Below are 22,386 nucleotides of genomic sequence, written 5' to 3' on the forward strand. Positions count from 1 at the left end.
AAAAAAAAAAAAAAAAAACCAAAAAAAAAAAACCAGAGATCGTAAGGAAAAGTGCAGATACAGATCATTTTACCTTTTTAATCTGTCATTTTTGTATTTTCTCTATTATTTATTTATTTTTTTTAATGTGCATTGGTGTTTTGCCTGCATGGAGGTCTGTGTGAGGGTGTGAGATCTTGGAATTACAGACAGTTGTGAGCTGCCTGATGTGTGTGCTGGGAATTGAACCTGAGTCCTCTGGAAGAGCAATCAGTGTTCTTTCTTTCTCTCTCTTCCTTCCCTCCTTCCTTCCTTCCTTCTTTCCTTCCTTTCCTCCCTCCCTCCCTCCCTCCCTCTCTCCCTTCCTTCCTTTCTTTCTTTTTTTTTTCTTTCTTTCTTTCTTTCTTTCTTTCTTTCTTTCTTTCTTTCTTTCTTTCTTTCTTTCCTCCCTCCTTCCCTCCCTCTCTCCCCCCCTCTCTCTTTCTCTCTCTCTCTTTCTTTCTTGTCTATGAGTACACCTTAGCTGACTTCAGATGCACCAGAAGAGGGCATCAGATCTCATTCAGATGGTTGTGAGCCACCATGTGGTGATTGGGATTTGAACTCAGGACCTTTGGAAGAGCAATCAGTGCTCTCAACCACTGAGCCATCTCTCCAGCCCCACAACCAGTGTTCTTAACCACTCACCATCTCCAGCCCCCTCTGTTATGTCCGTTATTAAGAAAAGCTACTTGGAGACAGGACACGGCACGTAAGAGAAAGAACCGTTTTGTTTCAGAATAAAGCATTAAAAATTATTTGTGGTCTGAAAAGAAAGTTAAAACACCCTTCCCATCCTCACACTAAAACTGGGGGACAAGAGGAGGCAGCTGGAAGGACTGGAGAATGGATGGCGTTTACGGTTCATTTTCAAAATCAACCTGGGAGACCTAAAGTATTTAGACTAGTGTGAGCCCTCAGGCATTAGCCAGCCTGCCATTAGGTAATAATGTGAAACTGTTTGCTGGCAAAGGTTTATGATATTTCTAATATTATATGTTTCTAAGACACCCATGCTTCATTATTTTCTCTGCCCTAAAGTTTAGTGACAGGAAATAATACTTCCCCTACTCCAAGGAAAACAAAAAACTCTAATGTAGAGTTATTATTAATCTGCTGGAGCAGATCTTTTATTTTTAATTTTAAGTGTACATGGATGATGCAGATGGCGAATCATGAGTCAGAACGACTTTCAATAAGCTTGTACGGACTCTTAGTTTTATATTCCTTAGCATTCTGCTCATCTAAAACTCTACCTTGAAAGGCTTCAGCAATTTAAAGATTAAATCATAAGTTATTAAGTCATTAATTTAACCATTTAAGCCTCTAAAATCAGCACATATTACCTTCCCCCCTCAAGTCAATTTGCAAGAGATTAAAATAATAAAAATGATGCTATCTTGCACTCAGCAAGGTGGCTTTGATCTGCAGAAGCCTAAAGTACTTTAAAAAAACTTTATAGAAAAACAAGGACCATCCACCCACATCTCAGAGCACTGCTGAGGCAGGAGCTGGCAGCAGCTGGAAAGCAATGGAGTCCTTTGCTGTCTGCACACATTCCTATTTTTGAACAGGTATGGGAGTAGATAGTTTAAGGCAATGAAAATATAGCCCGCTTTTCCGTAAGGTATGAAGTTCAGCGATGCCAGATTCAAGGGTTAAAGTTTCAACACTGGTGGCTTGGGGGTTGCTTGTAGAGGGAAACCCAAGCTTGAAAAGAGTGGGGAGGGGGGCTGGAGAGAGTCAGAGGTAGAGAGAGCACTTGGGTGGCATGTGCCAGACTCACTTGAACAAAGCAAGGACGAAGAGTCTACAAAATCAGAAAGTCACCATCAGCACCTGCTTCTGAGGGGAAGGTTTTTATCTCTGACTTTTTTTTTTTCTCTTTTGGTTTTTCAAGACAGGGTTTCTCTGTGTAGCCCTGGCTGTCCTGGAACTCACTCTGTAGACCAGGCTGGCCTCGAACTCAGAAATCCACCTGCTTCTGCCTCCCAAGTGCTGGGATTAAAGGCGTGCACCACCACCGCCCGGGTCAGCTCTGACTTTTAAGCACAGTCACCTGCTGTTGCAGAAGGCTGACTTGGAACTTGCCAGCATGCAAGTGAGGTGGGCCAGATGATCCCAATGCTACTCCGTGTCACTCTAACTCCACTAATGGCTCAGAGGTAACAAACACTTGTTTAAGGAGGCTCTTCTCTATACACCAATGTGGGGGTTCTTGGGAAAAGCTTCCATACTTTAATGTGTTCTCTTCCAAACTATAGTCAATTTAATCGAAGCTGAGCAGTTTGGTTTGCACACTGATAAAGGAACTAAAGAAACAAAACTCAAATGAATTTGTTCCATTCACATGACCCTCTCAAGTGATCTTTCTTTACTCAAACCGATACCAACAAGAAGTGAAAATTGGGCCATGCAGTGGTGGCACACACCTTTAATCCCAGCACTCAGGAGGCTGAAGTAAACAGATCTTTGTGAATTTGAGGCCAGCCTGGTCTACAGAGAATTCCAGGACAGCCAGAGGTTCATGGTGAAACCCTGCCTTGAAAGACAACACCAAGAAGAAGTGAAAATTAATGTTGATATGTACTAAGACAGTAACGTTTGGAAGGCAAGGAAATTCTCAACAAGAACTCATTACCGACGTTTTAGAATCTGAAACAGTTACCACCTGCTCTCAGACTCTGGTGATTAACTAGTTCTACGGCACAGCTTTCTACACGTGTGTACATAGGTACACGCAAGCATGCGCATACGCACGCACTCATCTGAGGCTAGAAATTAAAATGACATCAAAATCTTGATACCTTCTTCATGGCCTGACACTTGGCTGTCTCAGAGAAGCCAATCATCTTATCAGGGGAGCAGATCTTGATGAAGGGGAAGTTGGATTCTTCTGCAATCTTTGCAGCGAGGGCCGTCTTCCCGCTGTGAGGAGGGCCTGCATGAGAAGACAGGAGAAGAAGAAAGCCAGCCTGAGAGCAGGGAATCAAACAAGTTTAAACTTTTATCCACAAGGTACCGAGGTCTCAACTAGTTGCTCATTAACATTTCCTGACCGTTTCACAGCAGACATGTTTCCTTTTATTTATTAGCAACTAAACTTAATGAACTGATTAGCATTTCTCAAAAGTATGGTGAAATGCATGCCTTCCTGCTTTCTCACATGCCCTTAATCTCCCAACCTTCTGACTAAGCAACAACACAAGGACTCTGCTTCTGAAAAGACAGAAAATGTATACAAACGCATATCAGGACTTGTGTCACTAATTCTAACAAATCCGGTGGTTGTTGTTTTTTTCCTTTTGGTAACAAAAAATACAGGTGTTTTGTTTTGTTCTGTTCTGTTTTGTTTTGTCTTTTGAGATGATATTGGGTGTGGGGGCAAACTGCTTCGTTTGAAGCAGACGTTGAGTTGTGAGGATACAGGGCTGAAGAGTCATACATCTTTAGGCAATCAAACCCATCAAGTCACCTGCACTTAGACAACCCCCATCCCGTGTATTGTGTATTGTGTATTTGAGGGCATGCCCTCCTCCCAGTCATAACCAGTTCATCCTTCCTTCCTATCCACTCTGGAATGGGACATTAGTGACAGTTCCTCTCTTTTCTCTATAAAGTGAAATAGCGCCCTGGCTGCTGGCCCTCACCTGTGTCACCTATGCTTACCCAGCTGTAGCAAGTCTGCCCACACTGGTCAGGCTCCCATCGAGGTCCCCAAACTCCATGCAGGTGTTTTTCTGGGGCATTTGATGCAGCTCCTCTGTCCTGAAGTGCCTTTCTTGGCTGCCTGACAGCTGGCCTCTCCCTTCCTCCTCCCCTCAGATATTCCTGCTTTTGCGCCCTTGTCTTTTTTCCTTGCTCTATTTAGTCCTGAGCTGTTAACACGTCTCAGATAGACATCGCAGGCTCTCTCTGTATCTCAGCCGAATCCTTTCTCTAAAGGACTGCTTCTGTTCCTGGAACTGCTGGGGCAGATCCTGATCTGGAGCAGCCAGCCTGCTTCTGTGAGCTTCAGACCTGCAAATTAAACATGCTAGTCGCCATTTCTAATCTCATTACCCTACAGGAACTTGCAATTTAACTGCTCTAAAGTGAGTTCATGATCTTTCTTCCTAATTTCTGTTTCTCTGTCAGTGATCTCTGATAAAACAGCCCCATTCACCAGGCTGGGGGTCCTATTTGACGCCATTACTCATATTTATCTTTTTATTTTTAAGAGATTTCTTTAAAAAAATCTATGTATGTGTTACTGGTGACTCTGTGTGTCTGTGTGTGTGCAGTGTGCCAGAAAAGGCCTGAAGAGGGTGTCAGAAACCCTGGAGCTGGAGTTATTGGCTGATGTGAGCTGCTTCAAATGGCTGGGAACTGAACTCAGGAAAAAGCAGAAAGCAGAAAGCGCTCTTAACCATTGAGCCACCTCTTTGGTCCTCTGCCAGTATTAAATCTAACCAGTATTTCTAAGCTTCTGGTTCCCTGTGTTTGACACAGGAATAAAAACAACATCTATGGCTGGGTGTGGTAGCATGTACCTTTAATCCAGCACTTGGAAGGCAGAGGCAGGTGGATCAAGGCCTGCCTGGTCTACAGAGTGAGTTCCAGGACAGCCACCTAGAAAAACTAACAATAACAACAACAACAACCACCACCACCACAACCCAAAACAAACAAGCTCTCAGCCATCTCACTGGCCCCTCCCGTCGTCAGCCCTGGTTTCTGCTCATCTTCCTTCTACATCTTTGCTGCCAAGGGACTGTTCACATACCGCTCCCTTTTCATAGACTATCTTTCTCAATTCTCTTGGCCTGGCCAGCTTCTACTCCTCCTTTGGCTCTTGGCTTAACATGCTTCTCTTAGAAACCTTTACCTCGGCCGGGCAGTGGTGGAGCACACCTTTAATCCCAGCACTTGAGAGGCAGGGGCAAGTGGATTTCTGAGTTCGAGGCCAGCCTGGTCTACAGAGTGATTTCCAGGACAGCCAGGGCACAGAGAAACCCTGTCTCAAAAAAACAACAATAACAACAACAACAACAAAAACAAAAAAGAAACCTTTACCTCTAGACCTTAAGGGAGCTGGGATCCCCTGTCATCTGGTCTCCCTGAACTTCTCTGCTGTCGTACTAACATTAAGCGCACTGGTTGTGAATGGAATGTCCTTCCTTTGTCTACTTGGTAAAATCTGAACTGCTCCATCAAGGCCTAAATTGAGCATCACCTCTAGTTCTCTCTGACCACTCCTGAGCACACTGACTGGCATCCACACACCCCTTTATGTGTGCATGTGAAATTAGGAATTTTTGTTTGTTTGTTTGTTTGTTTTTTCCAAGACAGGGTTTCTCTGTGTAGCCCTGGTCATCCTAGAACTCACTGTGTAGACCAGGCTAGCCTCAAACTCAGAGATCCACTTGCCTCTGCCTCCCAATGCTGGGATTGAAGGCGTGCAGCACCTTTGCCCAACAGGATTTCTTTACAAGTCTTTTCTAAAACTAGCCTGATACTTGGATGTCTCTGTGTCCACATCAATAGTTCCTATACTAAGCTGTTCAGTATCAATATATTATTAAGTACTAGAGAAATATATTCCTGTAAGGAAACTGGTTGCCGTCATTTGTCAGAGACAATCTGCCCGCCTAATTTTAATCTGTCCTAATATAGATACATAGGCTAGGACATTATTTGCAGTTCACAAACAAAGTTTAGAACTGAAAAGCACTTACCTCTCTGAAACCTACTAGATAGCTTTTAAAGACAAATGCTTCCTGTTCTTGTCTTTTCCAAGCCTTTAAGGCCGTCGCCTCATTCTTCTTACCTTCTAGCAGCACGCTAACCAGTGGTGTCCGGTCACCTCATTCTTCTTACCTTCTAGCAGCACGCTAACCAGTGGTGTCCGGTCACTGTTTTTCGTTTGTTGGACCAGCAGCTCTCCATCATCTAGGACTCGGGTCACAGGGTCACCCCACTTGATAATTCCATTCATAATGTAACTTGCGTAATCCTCTTGGTTTGTGCCAAATGCCTATGGAGGTCAAGGGCAGTTTGAAGCATTCTGGTCATCAGTATTGAAACTAAACTCTTTCATCTCTTGGTGTCTCTATCACTATGTTGTTTGGGTCACACAACCCATTCCTTGCCACGGTCTCTTCAAAAACATTTTGAATTAAGTGATTTCTGACCAAGAAATAAAAAAACTGTCTCATTCCCCAAAGACTTGGATAAAAACTGGCAATAAAATCAGATTGAACTCTACGACAACTTTGGAGAAGAACCAAGCTGAGGGCTGAGATGCAGCTCAGCAGTAGGGGGCTCAGGCAGCCCATGGAAATAGTTCTGCTTTGTGGAGGCAGAGGCAGGAAGATCTGAGCTGGAGGACAGCCTGGTCTGCACAGTGAGTCCCAGAAGAGCTGGGGCTACACAGAGAATCCCTGTCTTAGAGACAAACAAACAAACAAAACAAAACCCAGAAAAAGAAAAACTAGAAAGTCTCAAAACTGATAGTAAGCTCTCTACCATAGGAAGTGTTTGGGTAAATATTGGTCAACTACCAGCTGTCAGTGTTCCACTGACGTGTAGTGTTCCACTGACATGTTTATAGTAAAATTCTCTCATGGTCTGAAGCCATGGATGACAGCTCATGCGTCAGCAGGCTGACTGACTGGCGCTTTCCCTCCTTGATAACGGCAGGCATCACTGTGTGGGGCCACATGCCACTCAGCAGTCACACTCACTGGTTTGATATCGTTCTCCAGGGAAGCAAGGAAGTCCCCTCTTGTCACTTGCAGGCTCTCTGCCTTCTCCATGTCTACTTCTACCTTTGTGCTGGCCTGAAAGAAATAAAACAAAACATGAGAGTTGCAGGAAACTAAGCAGTATTCCCAGTCTAATAATAATGATAATAAAAATAATAACAACAACAACAACAACAATAACATCAACAATACAAAGGATATTTTCATATATCAAATTCTCGGATGTATGGAAATCATACATGCTAAATGGATTAATGGCTAGAATATAGAAAGCGTCTAAAACCCAACAAGAACTAAGTACTTGAACAGAATTTCTCCAATGAATGGAGACAGTGGGGTCCAGCGTTGGTCAACATCAGAGTGTCCTGCAGAACTTTTTCAGACACCTGGTGAATACCCAAGAGCACATGAAAAGAGGCTGACACCACTAGTTCTCAGAGAACTTCAAAGCCAAGTGTGGTGCATGCCAGGGCTCAGGAGGCTGAGGCAGGAAGTTCAAGGCCAGTATAGGATACACATCAACATGCTGTTTCAAAACCCACAAATGACCAAAACCACAATGAAATTTCACCTTGCACTTAAAGAGCAGTTATGACTACAAAACAAAACAAAAACAACCCCCCCCCAAAATGCAACTGAACAAAAAAAACTCAGAAAATAAGCAAGCAATGGCAAAGATTTAGAGAAACTGGAACCTTTGGGCTGTTGATAGGGATGTAAAATTCAAAAGTATTCACAGAAAGAAAATTAGGACTAAGGCCAGCCATGGTGGTATATCTCTTTAATCCCAGCACTCAGGAGGCAGGGACTGGTGATCTCAGAGTCCAAGGTCAGCCTGGTCTACAGGAGTTCTAGGACAGCCAAGGGTACACAGAGAAATCCTACCTTAGGAAAAGAAAAAAAGGAAAAAAGGAAAAAAAGACAGAAAACTGGGATTGCCTTATGATCTAACAATGTCTCCTTTGATATCCATCCCAGAGAGGGGAAACTGGGGCTTAGGAATTTTACAGCCATGTTCACAAGAGCACGGAACAAAACAGGGAAGCTGAGGAAGGCATCCAGTTGTCTACCGACAGGGGAATGGAAACAGCCATGGTGTGGCCACCCTTAGAAAGAAGGAAATCTGGGTATCACACCACATGGGTGACCTTGAAGACACTGTTGATGGAGGCAAGCCAGTCACAAAAAGATACCTAATGACCCCACTTGATGAGATCTTTAGGGTTCTCAAAGTCCTATGGAAACTAGAGCATGGTTATCCTGGGTTGCAAGGAGATGAAAATAGAGGGTTACTTTTTAAACGGATACAAAGTTTCAGACTTACAAGATGAAAAGAGGTCTGAAGTGGAGATGGCTGCACGTTATAAATTCGTTTAACAGCTACTCAAGTGTGGAGTTGAAGTGGTTAAGGTTACATCTATTTTAACACAACAAAGAGATACTGGGGGTCGGGGGTAGGGGACAGTGGCCTTGGATGCACATCAGGATGCCCTCTAGAGTCCTTCTGGACTTGCAGAGGCCAGTGCCACCCTGCAGGGTGTTGAGCAGTGCAGTGGAGGGACTAGGCGCGGCTAGTGTTAGAAAGTGCCGCAGATGATTCTGAGGCTGAGTTGCGTTGAAGAACCACGAGTTACTCCAGGAGAGTAAGAACCTGAAACTTGGACTCCTGCTCGAGAGCCAATGTACCAGCTCCAAACAGTCTGCTCGCTGCACCTGGAGCTGACACTTGCACATCTGGACGAGCACCCAGGCCTCTATCAGCACTTGGAGCTGCCTGGACCTGATGAGTGATTAAGATAGCAACATTTTTTTTTCTTTTTAATGTGACTGGGCTCACTCCCAATAGCATAAAGCAAGAGAGTTTCGTCATTTTTAAATCGATAGCATGGTTTTTTTTTTTTAAGCATCTTTAAAAAAAAAAGTGACTATAAAGCAAAACTATGTGAAGCACATATCAACCGTCCATTGATATTATAAAATATGAGTCATGTTCCTTTAGGAACACACTGCTGAGACCAAAAAAAAAAAAAATTCAGCCTTAAGGGATAAAAAGAACTATGTCAGGAAACTGGATCAAGATGGCAAACAGAACATATGTATTTATTTCCTTTTCAGTCCCCAAACCCAACAAATGGCAGCGCAATAAGATGAAAACCACGGAAAACCTGTCCTGAAGTCTTAGGAGCAGAGGACAGAGAGACCCATTAATACAGAAGCAGCCATAAAAGGGGAGGGGAGAGCCTCCCGAGCTGAAGAAAGGTGTCTCTGCAGCACAAGGAGTGCTGATCGGGATCAATAGAAAGAAATCCAGACCGTCTAGACACCCTGGTGCAAACCCACGGAACATCAAAGGCAAGACACAGTCCCAGAGCCTTCCTGAGACACAAAAACGAGTCTGCAAACTTGGAGTTGAATTGGTGTGATTGTTCTCACTGGCAGGACTAGAACCCAGGAGACAATGAGCCCAGGATTCACAAACACATCTCCATAGCCATTCTAGAAAATGCCTCTCCCACTATATAAGAAGGCATGGGTAAGCACTGTCCCAACAGTATTTAAAAAAATAGTAACAACCAGAAATAATTCAAGGCTAAGTAAATTACCAGCATATGCATTCAATATATTATCGAGTGCCCAAAAAGCTAAAAATAAAGCATGAGATAAAACATGCATGTCTTCATGGCTTTGTGCTGGGTGGCCTCATATTCCTTGCCCAGGGTGGACTTCATTTTTTTGTTTTGTTTGTTCTGTTTTAAGACAGGCTTTCTCTGTGTAGCCCTGGCTGTCCTGGAACTCACTCTGTAGACCAGGCTGGCCTCAAACTCAGAGATCTGCCTGCCTCTGCCTCCCGAGTGTTGGGATGAAAGGTGTGTGTCCTGCCTTCCACCCCTCCAACTTCTTATCTTAATCTTCTTCACTACCATGCCCAGTTTACCTACCATGTGTTTTATGTGGCAGCATTCTAGACTACTTGTGCACTGGTACAAAGTAATGTAGGGACCTTACAAGTACTGACATGAAATGGGGCCCAAGATAGATGGACAATGAAAATACAATCTCAGTACAATTGTACTTATGCCCCTTTCTATAAAGCATGTGCACCTATGAATATAAATTCGGAGAAAGCAAACTACAAGGGTGTATTCCAAATACTGGCTGACTCTAGAGAGGAGAGGGCTGGTAGAGCTTTTTTCATTTTTCCTGTATGTCTGGCATCCTTGAATCCTTAAGACCTGACACAGACTGGCTTTATAAAGGAAAGAAAGATGTTACCGATCTCAGTTTAGGATGCTGAAAGCCTAAACAATCTGTTTTAGACTCTGGCAAGGGCCCTGGGGTAAGGACATGTGCTGGAGGAAACATTCACATCTCCATGCAGGAAGCTGGAGGGCTTGCTGTTCTGAGAACTCTCTCTTATGCACTAACAGGGCACCAGAAGACATGGCTCAGCTATTCCTAAAGGCAGGCCTCCCAGGGATCCAGCAACTAAGACTGAGGTAGGAGGCTCCACAGAGATTGAGGCCAGCCTGCTCTACTGCAGCCTTGCCTAAAAACACAAAGATAATGGATTCCCAGGGGCTTAGGGTCTGAGGGTATGGAGGTATGGAGAGGATGTTTGCTAAGGCTAGTGTTTATTTCAAAACTGCTAGTACAGAGATGCTGAATGTCCCCAAACCCAGAGCATGAGTATGCCGTTTAGTCTAATCTGCTCATTATACATTGCACACATGTATTAGAATCTATCCTATAAATATGGCTAATTGTTTTATATGTCAATTATAATTTTTTTTTTTAAAAAAAATTTAAGTCAGACATTGTGGCTTATTACATGTAATCCCAGCACTTGGGAGGCTGGGGCAGGAGGAGAGAGTTCTAGGCTAGCCTGGACTACATGGTGAAGATAGTTAGGGTTACACAGAAGACCCTGAGTCAACAACAGAAGGCTAGAAAGGAATTAAAATGGCTACAAGTTAAGGGAGGAGAATAAGCTGTTTTCAGGCACTCCAGGAATTAATTATTAAAGTTACCTAACTGTAAATAATAGTCTAGTGCTAAATTACTTCTTGTTCATTAGAATAAACATTGAGTTTTTCCTGGCTAACAGCTACTATTTTATCCACATCAGTACAATTTTACTTTTAAAAATCAACAATTCTGGCCAGGTGGTGGTGGCGCACGCCTTTAATCCCAGCGCTTTGGAGGCAGAGGCAGGTGGATTTCTGAGTTTGAGGCCAGCCTGGTCTACAGAGTGAGTTCCAGGACAGCCAGGGCTACACAGAGAAACCCTGTCTCGAAAAACAAAACAAAACAAACAAACAAACAAATAAACAAAAATCAGCAATTCTGAACTCATTTAAAAATGCTTTTCTCCCATTTGGTTGAGCTGACAAGCTATTTTCTGCCTTTTATTTGTGCCAGCTGATCAATACAGAGACAGTGACACCTTCCAGCTGAGACACAAACTCATAAGCTCGTATTTCAACACCAGCAAATATCAGCGGCCACCCTTATGCTTCGTGACCTTCTAAACCTGACCTTCCGAAGCTCTCGTCATTCCTCTGAAATTAAGGGGGGATGACTCTAATCAGCCAAAAGGTCTCCAGAAAAGAAGTAATTTTACTGAAGTTCACCAACACAGTTCAGAGAAGAAGTCTTGAATTACAAATCTTCTCTACTTGAAGCAGAAAATCTCAACATAAAAACAACCAAATGTCACACGAGTTTTAGCTGACCAAGAACACAGGTTCAAGTACAACGACACAAACACTGGGCAATTCATGACTATGTTTCCCGCTTGTTAAAGAAGACCACTATCCACCAGGAAGGCTCCTCTGGTCGACATAGCTCAGCCTTTGCTTTGGGCCAAATGTTTTGAAAAGGAAATAGAAATAAAACCAACACTTTTTTGTACCCTGAAGACAGAATATCATAATGACTTGCTGAATATTGTAAATATTTTAAAGTTCTAACCAACTTTAACTTTTATTTCTTTTTTCTTTCTTTCTTCCTTCCTTCCTTCCTTTCTTTCTTTCTTTCTTTTTTTCTTTCTTTCTTTCTTTCTTTTTTTTTTTTCCAAGACAGGGTTTCTCTGTGTAGCCCTGGCTGTCCTGGAACTCACTCTGTAAACCAGGCTGGCCTCGAACTCAGAAATCCACCTGCCTCTGCTTCCTAAGTGCTGGGATTAAAGGCATGCGCTACCACTGCCCATAAATTTTATTGCTTAAGTTTATTATTAGTATTCTGGGTGGCAGTGGCACATGCCTCTAATTCCATCACTCGGGAGGAGGAGGCAGCTAGATCTCCAATTTGGAGGCCAGCCTGGTCTATGGAGAGAGTTCCAGAACACCCAGGGCTACACAGAAAAATTGATTCTAATAATAACAACAAAAATGGAGAGAGAGAGAGAAAAAGAGAAAAAGAGAGAGGGGGGGAGGAAGGGAGAGAGTGTTGTGTGTGTGCGTGCATGCACGTGCATTTGTGAGTAAATGAGAGCACATGCGTGTGTGTGCATGGGATGCTATACGTGTGGGTTTGGGCATGCCTGACACTATTCCCAGTACAACTTAGAAGAATTACTTCTTTCCTTCTACCAGGTGGGTCCTGGGACAGAACTCAGGTTGTTAGGCTTGGCAGCAAGCACTTTTGCCAATTAAATCGTCTCACTGGCCCCTTTTTAACGCTGTTTATATCAAGGAAGAAGAATGGGAAAAAAAATTTAATCAGGCCCTTCATAGATGAAGGGATCCATTTTATCTAGGGCCCAATACCAATATCCTCTTCTTATCTTTCCTATTTAGAAAACCTTTGGGGAACATGGGCTGAAAGAGTTACTGCAGCTATGTAGGGAAATTAGGAACCTGGACAGAGTTTGATTAGGAATCCGTCTCTCGGGCCAGTAAAGGTGCCTGATGTGCAGACCTGGAGACCGTAAGACTCCCTGAGCCCACTTGAAGGCGGAAGAGAAACAATTTCTGCAAGGTTGCCCTCTGACCTCCACACAAGTGCCCTGGCATGTGTGTACACTCGAGACTTCTCCCTCTCTCATAGACACAATAATAAATGAACAATTTTAAATTAATACATATGTAGGTTCATTGCTTTATAAACTATGCATGGGTTGGGAGGTGACTCAGCAAGTGAATTCCCTTACTGCCCAACCTCCTCCCCACGGATAAATGTAATAAAAATTTTAAAAACAACATGTACTATGTGCTCAGTGTTTACAGGAACTGTGGGATATTCCAAGATGAGTAGGATGTGGACTTAATGATTAGAATATTGATGAGCAAACATTTTCTATATAGCCTTTATAGGCTACATATTCTGCTGCAAGATAAGCTTTGCCATTATTGCATAAATACAGCCACAAACACACATAGTGATGGATAAGACTGTATATGTTTAACTTCATTCAAAGAACTAGCAGTGGCTAGGTCTGATCAAGTGCAGTGTCTAAAACCAATGACAGGAAGCCCCCAAATAATGAAGACATGCTCAACCTCAGGCAGTTACTTCCTACCTGATCTGTTAGAAAAGTCCCCCTTCTCTTGTCTCGTGCCACCAACCCACCACTTGGCACAGCTGCCAGAGAGATCTTCTGTTTTAACACTCTGTCACTACTGCTCTCAAAACTCTCCAAGGCTTTAACACTACTCACGGGGAAGAGTCTGCACTTCCGGCAGAGAATGAAAAGCTCTTCGTGCTCAGCCTCAGCTTTGCTCTCCCGCCTCTCTCCAACACCATCTCTCTAGCACTCTGCCTCTAACGAGCACGCTGGAGCAATACGAAGTCACTCTAGCCCATCGCTCTACTTGTGTCCTTGTGCTTCTGCTGATGTCCCCTTTTATACACGTCCTTCTAGAAGATGCCTCTGTGGAAGCTTCTCTCCCCCATGAGTTGACCACACCGATGCCTTGTCTCTTCCTATATCACGCATTATTACTGCTTTCTACTCTTGCGTGTGGAGATGGATGTATGCTGATTAACAGTAGGCAATCACACTCTTTACAGTTACAGCTTTCACTCTTTGTACAGTATATCGCCTGTAGCTGGTACTAAACCGTGTGTGTGTGTGTGTGTGTGTGTGTGTGTGTGTGTGTGTAGGGGTGTTGGAACAGAATCTTGCTATGTGATCCTGGCTGGTCTGATACTTGGTCTATAACTCAAGCAGTCTTTAAACTTAAAGCAAACTTTTTCCCTCAGATGCCAAGTACTGGGCTATAGCATGTATCAGCAGGTCAGCAATAAACCCATTTTGTTGTTACATTTTTTTTTTCCCCTTTGGTTTGGCTTTTTGGGGAGAGACAGCCCTGGCTGTCCTCAATCTTACTCTGTAGATTATGCTGACCTTCGACTCAGAGATCTGCCTGTCTCTGACTTCCAATTGCTGGGATTAAAGGTATGTGCCACAACTGAGTAGTATACTTATGTTGCTTTAGAATTTATTATTTATTAGTGTGTGTGTGTGTGTGTGCGTGCATGAGTGTGCGTGCATGTGCGTGTGTGCGCGTGTGCATGTGTGATGGAGAGGGCAGCATGTGAGACACTACATACAAACTTTGTGGAGTTGGTTATCATCCTCTGCCTTCACATGGGTCTGGTGATCAGCTCTGGTCGTAAGGCCTGCACACTACACACCTTTCCCAGGCGAGCACCACACTGACCTGGTAAACTATTCGTCAAACAGGTATCCCACATGCTGTGTTAGGATAATCAGGAAAGGTTTAGGCAAAGGACAGTGTAGATGCCAGGAAAACAAAGCACGGAGAGGCTCAGAGGAGAGACCCCTCCCCTCCAACAAAACAGAACAAAACAACAAAACAAAATGAGCAAGAATGGAGAGTCTGAAGACAAAATAAAGTTTGGTGAGTCAGTATTCCGAAATACATGGAGATAAATTGGGAAAATGTCTGGAAGGGCCAGTTAGTTGGATCTGAAGGACCTAGCCCAGGTAAGGCACTATGAACTTGTTTTGCAGACATGGCTGTCATGAAGGTAAAATGATCTGAACCAGGACACTTAGTGCACAGGAGGTAGGTGGAGGCCATGACAGAGGAACAGCATCACTCTGGGACAGAACAGGTGAGATGAACAGGTGACCTGACATAGGACACAGGTGAGATGAACAGGTGACCTGATGTAGGACACAGGTGGGATGAACAGGTGACCTGATGTAGGACACAGGTGGGATGAACAGGTGACCTGACGTAGGACACAGGTGGGATGAACAAGGGACCTGACGAAGGACACAGGTGGGATGAACAGAGGACCTGACGTAGGACACAAGTGAGATGAACAGGTGACCTGATGTAGGAGACAGGTGGGATGAACAGGGGACCTGACGAAGGACACAGGTGGGATGAACAGGTGACCTGACGTAGGACACAGAGGTGTGCAGTGGAGATGACTCAGCAATCTTAACCTGGGATGCTGACATAAAAAGAAATAGAAGAAAGGTGGTTTGTTGGATCTTATATTTGAGATCTGAGAAAACACCCAGGTAGAATTACTATATATGAGTCAGAAAGTTAGAAGACAGGCCCTGTCAGGGATGAAATGGGAAGCCTAGGAGCTAAGGAATTATAGGGACAACTGCAGCGTGAGAAAGAACCACCTGCACTTATGTACCAAACTTCACTGATACAAAGAAAAGGCCCCTTGATAGTATTCTTACCATAGCATATGTTATATGATTGTACTAAGCCAAGCATGGTGGTGTCTGCCTGTGATTCCAGCTACACGGGAATCTGAGGCAGGAGCATCACAAGCTCAATGCTTACCTTCGGTACATAGCAAAGTTCAAGGCCTGTTTGTGCAAATTAGCAAGACCAACATAAAAATAATCAAAAAGGACAGGGCTGTAGCCCAGTGGGAGAGTGTTTGTCAAATATGCATTAGGCCCTGAGTTTAGTTCTCAGCAGCACAAAGATAAATAAACAAACAAACAAATCAGAGTTCCCCTGCCCTGACCCCCAGCACTTTGCATTAGTCCATTCTCCTGACTCTGAACCCCTTGAGGGAAAAGGTGAAGCCTCATTTTCACGAGGAGCCCCAAACTTAAAAAAGTAGCAGATATCCGGTGTCTGCTGCATTAAACAGCTCCTGGATGCAAGAGACTCAGCTTCTTATACGTTAAGACAGCACAAAGGTCAAAAGCAATAATCGTCAAAACCACACCTGCCAGGCGGTAGCGAGCAAATGCAAACAAGCCGGTGGTCACCACTGGGCAGACACTGCCATTTGTCCTTTAATGGACAACAATCCTTACTCCACCTCTCCCCACCGTCAAAAGCCAGGTCACTCTCCTTGGCACGTGTGGTAAAGAACGAGGTCATGGCCCGCACTGGCCACATGTCCTTGTCTCTCCATTGAGTTTCCTGACCTTTATGTGTCTGTTCATGGCTGTGGACTGCGCTGCTCGCACCAGACCCTCCAGCTCAGCGCCACTGAAATTCTTAGTCTCCACAGCCAGTTCCTTAATGTCCACATCTGCAGACAGTAACTGGTGCCCTCTCATCCTTGCTGTGTGGATATGAAGGATCTGTAGTCGACCCTTCTCATCTGGCAAGCCTGATGAGACAAAAACAGACATTTTCCTAGTCTTGGGAATCCATCAGAAGACAAAGTCACCATCCTAACCATCCTAGAAGTTTCCTTCTAGGCAATCCTGCTGTGGACAGCTGACAATGAATGTTATTTAATGTGAGGTTGCTCTCATTAATAAGCTGAAGCCACGTGTGAAAACAAGTGTGCATGGACACACACAGGCACCTGCACACTCATACATGTGCCCATAAACATGCATGCATGCACGGCTGTGACCCACTCTACTTGCCTATCTCCATTTTAACTTCCAGTCTTCCAGGTCGAAGGAGAGCCTCATCTATCAGGTCTGGTCTGTTGGTCATTCCTGAATGCAGATATTAAGAGCAGAGAGCAAATGGTCAGAGTTCACAAGTAAGAGAAAACATACTTTCAGTCTTTGTAAAAAATAGTAACCTCTCAAAGGCCCCTTTACAAAAGTCAAACTCAAACCACACAGCACTGAACTAAGAACAGCATTTGTGTTTTACCTAGTAGAAAACCTGGGAAGGCTCTGCAGTGAAATCTCTATTTAAAGAGTAAACTTAAGGAGTAAGTGCGTGCTGGTCTTTCAAGCTCCCCGGTCTCCCCTCCTCTGCGTGCGGCAATTTCCATAAGAAGCAGTAATGTTTTTCCTTTCTAAAAGGCATCCCAAGCAGCAGCTCAGAATATATGACACTTAAGACATTCTGGGAGGAAGCAGCTCAGGCCTGCAGCCCAGCTGCAGGCGAGCCGGCAGCCAAAGTGCACGCATCGCACCGTCGCTACTCGCCCTTTACTTCAGACGTACCGATAACGAGGATGTTGTTCAGCTGCTCGACGCCATCAATCTTGGACAGCAGCTGGTTGACAACGGTGTCATGCACTCCAGTGCTGCCAGCCATGCTCCCCCTCTGCTTGCAGATGGCATCGATTTCATCAAAGATGATGATGTGCAAGCCGCTGTTAGCACCAAGCTAGGAAGGAAGGAAATTCTGCTAAAGGCCACAATCTGAATGCATCAATAAACAAACTAATCAAGAAATGCAAAACAAAGCATCCTACAGGTTGGTTTTGCTGCATTTTGACTAATAAATATAGATGAGAGTAAATTAAATCGTGGATTGTTAGCCTCTCAAAAATACTGGAATTGCAAAGTAGCTAATAATTCATTAACTTAAATTAACATGGGCTTTCTAGCAATTTATATTTAGTAATTATGCTTCCCTCAAGGGGCCAGAGGGAGCAGGCTAGAAAACTTAAGACAGTAACCACATGGTTATTATGGAGTTCATGAACATTGCAACGTGTACATAGAGCATGTAACGATCAGACAGGGTAACGATAAGGCGTATCAAACGTGCAACAGTTCTTCATTTGGGGGTGATCAAAATCCTCTCTACTGGCGTGGAATATAGACTTAATTGATGTCAATCATGATTCTTTTACTTTCTATGTTTAACACCAAGGCGAACAACAAGGGATAATAAAACAGAATAGACTGAATATAACCTAAATATAAAAATATATAAATATAAATTACATGACGAGCATAGTGAACCTAAGGATTAGGTATGATTAGAATTAATTAATATCTGATATAAATACAATCATTTTGGGGGGGAGGGGATGTGTGTGTTGTTTGAGACAGTCTTTCTATGTAACCTTGGCTGGCCTGCAACAGAAATCCACTTGCTTTTACCTCCTGAGTGCTGGGATAAAAGGTGTGTGCAAGCGTACCCGGCCTATAAAGATATGATCTTTTAGAGAGGTTAAATGTGACACTGAAATGGTTCAGCAGGTAAAGACACTTGTGACCAAGTCTGATGACCTGAGTTCAATACCTGGGGCTCACACAGGATAAGAATTGATTTCCACAGGTTTTCCTTTAACCTCCACACACGTCACAGTCCATACACATCCACAGTCATATAGATACTTTTACACACCCAAACACACATACACAATTTTAAAAGAGAGGTTTAGGGATTGCAAGATAGATCAAATTTAGTGACCTGAGTTAGATCCCTGGAGTGTATAATGGAAGGCAGCTCCCAGAAGGAGGTCCTGTCCCTGATCTCCACACATATACATGCACACAAACCCAAAACAATAAACTAAGTTAAGAGATGTAGTCTTACCTTAGAAAATGTGTTGACTTAGCAAAAGTTGTAAAACAATTTAAAATAAAGTTAAAAACTACCCTTATCACCTAAAGATAAATGTTACTAATATTATATTTCTATTTTGTAATTTTACAGTTATTTATGGTGTGTGTGTGTGTGAGTGTGTATGTACATCTGTCTGAGAGTCAGAGGACAACTTGTGGGAGTTGGATCTCTCCTTTCACCAAGTGAGTACTGGAGTCCTTTACCCATAGAATCATCTAGCCAATCTCTACAGATTTCTATACTTTAATTTAAAAAATGGGAACTTGAAGATCCACTGCACAGGAAGACCCGCTACTCATGGGCTGACCGACTCAGCTGCCACCCTGACCTAGATCCAGAGCTTCAGGTTAGTCCACACCAACATCTACTCTATCTATAAGCAGCTGGAGTGTGCGGAAGAGCCAGTGCTGCCGACTGGAGAGCTCGTTATCACCCTCGAGGGGAAAAACCTGAAGCATGGCTGTGATGGGACTGGAGCAGCTCCATAGAGCCTGAGAGACCCATGGAGGCTGAGGGCAGACCAGGTAGCAGTAGCGAGGCATCTGAGGAATCTGAAGAGCCTGCAGAATGCCCAGAAAAACTAGAAGGGCAAGTCCTATGGAAAACGTTTTTTAAAAGTGGGCTCATGAAATTGGAAGGAAAAATAGTGGAACAGAGCCACGCATACAAGGGAGAACGGCTAAGTCACAGACCCAGTGACAAAGGGTATGGAAGTGACATGGGCAGCTGTGGCCTTTGTCACCACCGAAGTCCATGGGGATGTCCGTGGTCTGTGCTGCCCTCTGAAGCCATGGGGATGTCCGTGACTCATGCTGCTACTGCAGGCCATGTAAGTATCTGTGCTCCGTGTTGCTGCTGGAGCCCATGGGGGATGTCTGTGGCCTGTGCTGCTGCCAAGAGCCATGATGGTGTCGGTGGACTGCACTGCAGCCACGGGTAGTGTTGATGTCCATGGTTCATGTTACCATTGAAAGCTATGGGAAGGACTGTGGTCTGTGTGGTCATCTGCATCCCAGTTCATGTCCGTGGTTTCTGGCCCTAGGCCGTGTGGAGGTCCATGGTCTGTGCTCCTGCTAGGGGGCATGTTGGCGCTCATGGTTTGTGTTCTCACTGAAAGCCATGTTTCTGTGTGGGGCCTGTGCTGCTATGTGAGGCCATGGCCCTGCCGCTCTTGGGGGTTGTGTTGTGTTGATGTCCATGGCCCATGCTACCACCAAAGCCAAGCGGGTTATCTGTGGTCTGTGCTGTAGCCAAAAGGCATGTGGAAGTCTACAGTCCTTGCTGCTGCTGACTATGAAGGGCAAGGACGCTTCTTTCCATTGGTACCAAGGACTGCAGACTTGCAGTTGAGAATGAGAGGCATAGAAGGCTTCCTGTGACATCCTCTCTTCCACCTCCTCCCCCACCTCTTCCCCCCACCTTCCCTCCCAAAAAGAAACAGCCTAGACAGGAAGACACTGAAGAGAACTCTGAAGATCTGTGAGAAGGATGCTGAAGTGTATGCAGCTCTGTACAGCTGACGGCTTTTGGTGGTGGTGGGTCTCACTTTTAAGGGGCTGGCCACTGGGAGCTTGACCATGATCCGGTGAATATATGAGCAATACAAACTGGACTTGGTAATTTTTTTTCTTCTTTTGTTTTCAGGGAGGTCAGAAGGGTGGGAGGGTGGACCTGGGAGGATTGGGAAGTGACTGTGATTGAGGTGCATTACGTGAAATTTCCAAATAATCAATAAAAACATTAAGTTAAGAAAATGGGAGCTCATCACACTTGTCTTCTCTTGAATACTTCTGTTCTTTGAAAGTTCAAATAGTTATTTGTTTTTTATTGTTTTTTAAAGTGAAATATTTAAAAAAATAAAGTGAATATATTTTGCTTTTATTTATTAAAATTGTCTTCCTGTGAAATATTTTGATCATGTCCTTTTCCCTCCCCCAATCCCACCCAGATCCTCTCCACCTCTCTCTCTCTTTTTTGAAGATTTATTTATTTATTTAATGTACATGAATACACTGTAGCTGAGTCATCATATGGTTGGTGGGAATTGAGCTCATGACCTCTGCTCCCTCTAAGCCCCGCTCGCTCCGGCCCAAAGATTTATTTATTATTATAAATAAGTACACTGCAGCTGTCTTCAGACACACCAGAAGAGGGTGTCAGATCTCATTACAGATAATTGTGAGCCACCATGTGGTTGCTGGGATTTGAACTCAAGACCTTTGGAAGAGCAGTCAGTGCTCTTAAGCATTAAGCCATCTCTCCAGCCCCCTCTCCACCTCTCTTATCCATCCAATTTCACATCCTTTCTCTCTCTTAAAACAAAAAAAAATACAAAAAGCAAGTCAAAATAATCCAACAACAATAACAAACCCAATAAGGCAAAAATGCCAAGACAAAAACTACATGTACACACAAAATAAAAACAAAAAATAAGCCACGGGATCCGTTTCATGTTAGACAAACCACTCCTGCACACAGCCTGCTCTGCAGTGTGGCTGCTAGATCCAGTGACAGTCCATTACAGAATACCGACGTATTCCTTCCTGGGGGTTATCAATTGCTAATAACTTCTCGTTTAGGGGTGGGACTCTGTGGCCACTTTCTTCTCATCTGGTTTGAACTTGAGTAAGTCTTGTGCGTGCTGCCGTGGTCTCTGAATCCAAATGTGCACCAGTCCTACTGTGTGGATTCATCCGCTACCTGGCCCTTCTACTCTTTCTGCCTCTCTCCCCTACAGCTCCTGACACCTGAGGGGGAGGGGTGTTCATGTTTTTAGGGTTGAGGATTCTAAAATCTCCCACTCTCTCTAACTGCAAATTAACATAATTGGAAGAAATCTGGGAAAATATGTGAAACCAGAAAGAGTTCCTAAGCATTAAAGGCAGCTAACCAAACGGAGTCCCGTGTGTGACTGCAGCGTCTCAGCTGCCTGGGTTTCCAGTCTAGTTATCATCTTATTTCCTCTTCCAGAACTACAATATGATTCTTAGTAGCTCTCTCAGTCCCCACACTCTGGTTCATTTCTGTTAGATATTTAATTATTTATAATTATATATTTCTAATTATATATTTGGTTGCAAAGAATTTTTTTTTACCTAAATCCTTGACAAAATACATAATTACTTCCTAACACGACTGTTAGGTTAAAAGGGAGACTGAGCATCTTAAAGACTTTAAAGCAAATGCTTTTCTACAGAGTTTTGTTTTTGCTATTTTGTAGTGCTGGGGATAGTCAGGGTTGCGTCCTCAGCGCTCCACATTGCATGACTGCCTATCCTGGTATAGTCTCACAAATAAAGAATATAAAAAACATTTAAAACTAATTGCCAACATGACAAATCAATACTACTGTCTTTCTGTGCATGCTTGGTTTGTTGGTTCTAATGGAGCTGATTTTTCTGCTTCTAAATCACATTTTTCTTTTTTGTTTTTGTTTTCGAGACAGGGTTTCTCTGTGTAGCCCTGGTTGTCCTGGAACTCACTCTGTAGACCAGGCTGGCCTCAAACTCAGAAATTCGCCTGCCTCTGCCTCCCAAGTGTTGGGATTAAAGGTGTGCACCACCACCGCCTGGCCACATTTTTCTAATTACCAAAAATGCTGGCACATTTTTTTAAATGATATTTTTTGGAGCGGAAGAAATGGCTCAGCTCATAAGACTATGCTCACAACCAAAAATATATTTTTACCATTACTAATTTTTCTCTTATTATTTGATTATGTTTCCTGTGTGTTTCTTTTATTGGTTTGTAACATGACTTTTAACTTAGTCTACTGATGTATAATTGGAAATATTGATCTCCAGCACCTATGTAAAAGCTGACCCATGGTGTGTACCTGAAATCCCAGAGCTAGGTGGGCAGAGACAGGCAGATCCTAGGGCCTTGTTAGC

The 22,386-nt window shown here is 43.7% G+C and overlaps 1 protein-coding gene across 1 annotated transcript in view; it reads right to left on the bottom strand.

The window, feature by feature from the left end:
• The window catches only part of Nsf (N-ethylmaleimide sensitive factor, vesicle fusing ATPase), a 139,905-nt gene that overhangs the window by 35,633 nt on the left and 81,886 nt on the right, over positions 1-22,386 (bottom strand). The window contains exons 10-15 of the mRNA XM_031354552.1: positions 17,137-17,302; positions 16,600-16,674; positions 16,147-16,334; positions 6,744-6,839; positions 5,878-6,034; positions 2,826-2,959 (exon numbers count right to left, since the gene is read on the bottom strand). Of these exons, the coding sequence (XP_031210412.1) occupies positions 2,826-2,959; positions 5,878-6,034; positions 6,744-6,839; positions 16,147-16,334; positions 16,600-16,674; positions 17,137-17,302 (816 nt within the window). The remainder of the gene's footprint in view (positions 1-2,825; positions 2,960-5,877; positions 6,035-6,743; positions 6,840-16,146; positions 16,335-16,599; positions 16,675-17,136; positions 17,303-22,386) is intronic.

This window comes from Mastomys coucha, unplaced genomic scaffold, assembly GCF_008632895.1.
Source record: "Mastomys coucha isolate ucsf_1 unplaced genomic scaffold, UCSF_Mcou_1 pScaffold5, whole genome shotgun sequence".
NCBI lineage: Eukaryota > Metazoa > Chordata > Mammalia > Rodentia > Muridae > Mastomys > Mastomys coucha.